The sequence below is a fragment of the Myotis lucifugus genome, unplaced genomic scaffold, assembly GCF_000147115.1.
Source record: "Myotis lucifugus unplaced genomic scaffold, Myoluc2.0 scaffold_59, whole genome shotgun sequence".
Classification (NCBI taxonomy): Eukaryota; Metazoa; Chordata; class Mammalia; order Chiroptera; family Vespertilionidae; genus Myotis; species Myotis lucifugus.
Genome location: NW_005871107.1, coordinates 1834924 through 1840923, shown reverse-complemented (window position 1 = coordinate 1840923; position 6000 = coordinate 1834924). Strand labels below are relative to the sequence as shown.

The window sequence follows — 6000 nt, the reverse complement described above, 5'->3', positions numbered from 1 at the left end:
CAATGAAGCAAAGAAAAAAAAAATGCCTCTATTATTCTGTGAGCAACAACCCAAACTGGGTTGGGGTCTCAGACAATTCGCTCATATGATTGTAAAGACAGACAGAAACTTGTGGATAGGAGAGGGCTCCCAGATTGGAGAGGGTGCAATTCGGGCTGAGGGACCCACCCCACGTGCACGAATCTTTGTGCACCAGTCCCCTAGTATATATATATAAAAGGCTAATATGCTAAGTGTCCTTCCCACTGTCCAACTGGTTGCTATGACGCACACTGACCACCAGGGGGCAGATGCTCAATGCAGGAGCTTCCATGATGCGCACAGAGAGAAGCGGCACTGTGGACCTGGCACCAACAAAGCAACACTCGGCTTCCCCCAAGTGAGACACAGGCCCTACCACCAACCCGGAGCAATAGCCTACCAAATCGCAGCCAATGCTGCCATGGCGCAAAATGCGGCCCACAGCCCAGCCCAGTCCGCAAATCGTGGCTGTGGGTGCCATGTAATGACATCACGTTTTTGTTGACATTCTGAAACCGAAATTGTTGACAGAATATGTCTGAAGAACTGTCATCGAGAAAAGTACTATCAATACTGGTAGGAACTGCCTTCATAGCGAAAATGAAGTAACTGAGGATGCAATTATCAAACACAGTTGTGGTGGAATGACTGTTACATGTCAATTTTGCCTATCCCTAAATTTCTCCAATGAAAAACCATCTGATGGAAAATTTACTCGATGTTGTAGCAAAGGCAAAGTTTGTCCAAATGATAGGAATTTTCCAGAATACCCAGCATATTTAAAAAAATTAATGGTGAATGAAGATTCTCACAGTAAAAATTTCATAGCAAATATTCGTTGTTATATCATGTTTTTTAATTAATTTATATATTCATGTACATTTTACTAATTTTCTTTCATCTCTGACACCTCTATTATAGAGAAAGGGTGAATAGCGATATTAAAATATTTCTTCTAATTAATTTTCTTTCAATGTGCACGAATTCATGCACCAGGACACTATTCTCCTATAATTGAGTAGAGCAGAGGTTCTCGAAATGTATTCCCTGGACCAGCACAGCCTCACCTGGGAAGTTGCTACAAATGCAGATTTTCTGGCCTGGCTTCAGACCGCATGAGTCTGAAACTCTGGGAGTGGGGCCCAGCAGCCTGTGCTTTAATAAGTATTCCAGGTGATTCCGATGTTAACCTAAAGTTAGAGAATCAGGAGACTGAATTCCTCTACTCTGTTAATTAATAGAAAGACATTGCTAACTATTAAGAGTACCTGCTTGATTAGAGATGTCAGCCTCAGTACCTCTCTGAGTGTACTTTTTTTCACTGGAAAGTTCCTTGCAATGCACATGTATCCATTTTCATTGTGCACTTTTTGTGGTTTAATGCTCTTTAAAATTTGAATTATAGTATAATGTGTCAGTTGCATAGTGATTATTGTCAGTTAGTCTTTAGCTGAATGGTACTCTTGAACTGTCATAATGGGACAGAAGTTAATTTCAATTCAAGTTATATTCTGTGATGCTTCAGTAGGATAGAACATGTAGTTATAGCTCCTTTAGGTTGGAGAGCTCTATAGGGAAAAAGTATTCAAAGCTAGTTATAACTATGACATTGTGTGAAACCATTAATTATTGTACTGTGTTCTGTGAGGATATAGGCAAATGAGCACTGTCATCATTAACTTTTACTTTGTGTGTGTCTTTGCACCTAAGTGAGGTTGTACTGCACCAATGAAATAGGCTTTGAAAATTATCAATCTTAAGTTTTTTACACATCTAAAAGAAACTTTAGTTGATATAAAGTTTCCCATTGGAAACAAACACATGCTAAAATCAGTTTTGGAGAATATATAGGGCAATAACAAAACATTTTCTTTTTGTTCTATTTCAGGCTATTTTGGCATTCTGTTGGATATATGTTCGTAAATACCAAAGTCAGCGGGAAAGCGAAGTTGTCTCCACCATAACAGCAATTTTTTCTCTGGCAATTGCACTTATCACATCAGCACTTCTACCAGTGGATATATTTTTGGTTTCCTACATGAAAAATCAAAATGGTACATTTAAGGTAATTATTATACTATATGATTTTATTTCTTTCAAATTCTTGGCAATTAAGTGTTTAAGTTTATTAGTCCGGTATATATTGTTGTCTCTGGAATAAATGAGAATCGAAATGCAGCATAGGCGCTGAGAATGTGACAACTAACATAGAAGACTAGAAATAGACTATTGAGTGACATAAGACTATTATTTTGACAATTCTCCAAATTTGAAGAATGTCTTTTGTTAACCTGAAAATGTATTAATTGTAGTAGGTTTTATTTTTGTGCCTCTCATAGCTTGAAGTGTATTTGACTTGATTTGCATTAATGCACTAAATAAATAATTTAGAAGGGTTTTTGTTAGTGGCAGATCAGAATCTTAATCTTTATTTACTGAGTACTTTTAGTCAGTGTGATATAGTGAAAAGACCACTAGGCTGGGAATTATAAGACCTGAGTTCTAATCTTGGGCTCTTAACTGTCTGGCATGTATCTTTGGCCCAATCAGTTAACTTTTCAAGACTTCACTTTTCTCCTTTTTTGCGGGGAAGAGGGGGGAGGCGTGGCGGGAGGTTGTTCCTATTTTTAAATGAAGTGTTTTGTAATGGAAGATTTCTGAGTTCCTTTTTTATTCAGATTACTTTCAGTTTCTTATTAGTATAAGCTTCTATATTGTAGGAGCTGGGTCTTATTTATTGGTATATGCCCAGTGTCTAACACACATGTAGGTACTTAAATATTTGAATAAAATATTTCAGTTATCTCAATAATGCATGGTTCCTAAATAAGTTCCTGAATTTGGCCAACTGGACTTAAATAATTTGAAACTGTTTTTATGGTTAGATTTAGATATATTTTGATTTTTGTAAAAATTACAGTTACTTTCTATAGGTATTCATTTAGCAAGTATTTAATTGAGCACTTAGTATGTGCCAAGTACTGTATGAACTAATATCTGTTGAATATTTACTATGTTATGTGTCTGTCCTAAATGGTTAACATACATTAACTGCCTTTAATCTCCCAAACAACTGTATGAGGTAACTAATATTGTCCATGTTTTTATGGGCAAGAAAACGAGGATTGGAGAGGTGATGTAACCTATCTACAGCTCCTAAGTGCTGTAGCTAGGATTCGAAGCTCTGCAGACTGGTTCCAGACTCTTTGTTCACTAGGATCTTTAGCTGTATCTATATCTTAGTATTATCCCTGGTATAATTATTATTTGAAGAGGAGATTTTTAATTTTGAATTTAGAATATTTGATTTGTTTAGATTTTGTGGGAATATGTTTTCAACTTGAAGTTTCTTTTTTTTTAAATATATTTTATTGATTTTTTTACAGAGAGGAAGGTAGAGTTTTTTATAGAGAGTTAGAAACATCGATGAGAGAGAAACATCGATCAGCTGCCTCCTGCACACCCCCCACTGGGTATATGCCCGCAACCAAGGTACATGCCCTTGACCGGAATCGAACCTGGGACCCTTGAGTCTGCAGGCCGACGCTCTATCCACTGAGCCAAACCAGTTAGGGCCAACTTGAATTTCCAAAAAAAAATAGCTGTAAGTATTCTATTACAGTGTCTTGTATAGTTGGCCAGTAACTTTGGATAGTATTACACAAAGTGTATTAATCAAAGAAAATAAAAAATTGATAGTAATGTCAACAAATATTCTTTATTTTATACTATTTTATACATTGTGTAAAATTAAAATTAGTAGTTAAGATATGGTTTCAAAATATTTAATGTTTTTTATTTTTTTTAGATATGTTTTTATTGATTTTAGAGAAGAAGGGAAAGACAGAGAGATAGAAACATCTATTGATTGCCTCCTGTACACATTCCCACCGGGGATAAAACCCACAACCCGGGCATGTGCCCTGACCTGGAATCCAAATAGCAACTTTTCTGTGCTCAAGATGATGCCCAACTGAGCTACACCAGCCAGGGCCATATGTTTTGATAGCTAAAATATATCTTATTCCCTTCCCCCAGTGATTAATCTCGTTATGGCCTATTATTAAGTATCAGAATTGAACTCTCTCCTAGTGCCTCAATCCTACTCTCAGATGGTGGTAGTTGTATCTTGAGAATTTGTACTTTTCATTACATCTACATATATTCATTCACTTAATATTTATTAAGCTTGTACTATGTACCTGATAAATGTGAGTGCTGCAGATTAACAGTTCAAACAAATGAGGCTGCTACTCTCATGGAGCTTACCTAGTGTAAAACCAGACCAACAGTAAACAGCAAAACAAGCTAACTTCATATGAGGAAATATAACAGATGGATGTGGGCAATTTAGATAGGAAGATTGGAAGGCCAAATTATATAGGTAGGCCAGACTGCTGAGGTTACTTGAGACCTAAATGAGAGAAGCTAGTCAGGTAAAGAGCCAGAGGGAGTGCCTTTAGGGAGAATGGATCAGTAGATAAAGACGCTTTTGGTGGGGATGAGTTTGGTCTTTCGGGTGAAGTGTGGTGGTGGGGCTTGTGCTTGGTACTAGCTGAGATCAAGAGAAGGTGGGGACCAGATTACTTATCACTTTTAAGTCATGTTAGTGAGTTTAGGTTTTCTTCTAACTGCAGGGTTAATTTAATGAAGATAAAAGATAAGGTGAATTGGATTTGAGTGGTGCTAGTAGAGAAAAATGATTAAAATTGGTATATATTTTGGAAATAGAACTGCTTGGATTTACTAATGAATTAGTTACGGAGGGTGAAGGAAAAACAAAATTGAAGCACTGATGCCTGGTTTTTGTATACCTTAAAGAAATAGGGAAGCCTGAAGGAACAAACGGCATATGCATGCATATGGGCAGATGAATATATAAAAAAGAGTTGTATTTAGTGTAAGTTAACTTCAAGTTCCTGTTATATATACTCAAGTGGAGGTGTCAAATAGAGAGTTGATATTTCAGGGAGACTTTTGGGTTGGAGTGAAGTATTTGGAAATCATCAGCATATAGATGTTACTTAGAGCTATGGACTGACTAGTAATTGGGGAGTGTGAGTAGTCAGAGAAGGCATTGGACCATGTAGCGGTCACCAACCTTTCGGACCTCACAGACCACCAGTGGTCCACGGACCACTGGTTGGCGATTGCTGGATTAGAGTGCTCATTATGTAGAGGTAGCTGAAGGGGAAAGGCTGTAACCTAAGAGTTAGGAAGAAAATCGGAAGAGGGAGGCTATGATAATCAGAAGAATGTGTTTCAGGAAGAGAGAATGATAGCTTTTTCAAATGGTGAGAAGTGAAATGAGAGAGGTAGAAAAGTGACTCTTGGCTTTGGTCAATGGTAACCGAAGAGCATGAAAAGTAATTTCAATGAGGCTTTGGGGTTATCATGTTAGAGTGGGCTAAATGTGGTCAGGGAGGTGAGAAGGTAGTGATAGGGAATGCTGACAAATTTTTGGTGAGTTTTGTCCTTTAGGAGAGTAGAGTCAGGTCAGGGGAGGTGTTTTTATTTGTGGTGGTTGAGTATGGATTGATTTCTTTGTTGTTTAATGGAAATTAGTAGGGTTTGTGTACTTAGGTATTCCGTAGAGTTGGAGAACTTCTTTTTTTTTTTTAAATATATTTTATTGATATTTTACATAGAGGAAGGGAGAGGAATAGAGAGTTAGAAACATTCATGAGAGAGAAACATTGATCAGCTGCCTCCTGCACACCTCCTACTGGGGATGTGCCCGCAACCAAGGTACATGCCCTTGACTGGAATCGAACCTGGGACCCTTCAGTCCTCAGGCCGTCGCTCTATCCACTGAGCCAAACCGGTTAGGGCTGGAGAACTTGAGAGTGGAGAGGTTATTATTGTAGGTGCAGTGTCCTTGAGAAGGCAAAGGAGTTTAGGGGGGTGGTGTCTAACAGTGAAATATTGGCTATACATGGTATTGGCACCTAGCAGAAGGAAGAGTTAACTATTGAATAC

At 37.7% G+C, this 6000-nt stretch overlaps 1 protein-coding gene across 1 annotated transcript in view; it reads left to right on the top strand.

The window, feature by feature from the left end:
- The window catches only part of LMBRD1 (LMBR1 domain containing 1), a 77795-nt gene that overhangs the window by 4122 nt on the left and 67673 nt on the right, over positions 1 to 6000 (top strand). The window contains exon 2 of the mRNA XM_006089324.2: positions 1910 to 2086. Within this exon, the coding sequence (XP_006089386.1) occupies positions 1910 to 2086 (177 nt within the window). The remainder of the gene's footprint in view (positions 1 to 1909; positions 2087 to 6000) is intronic.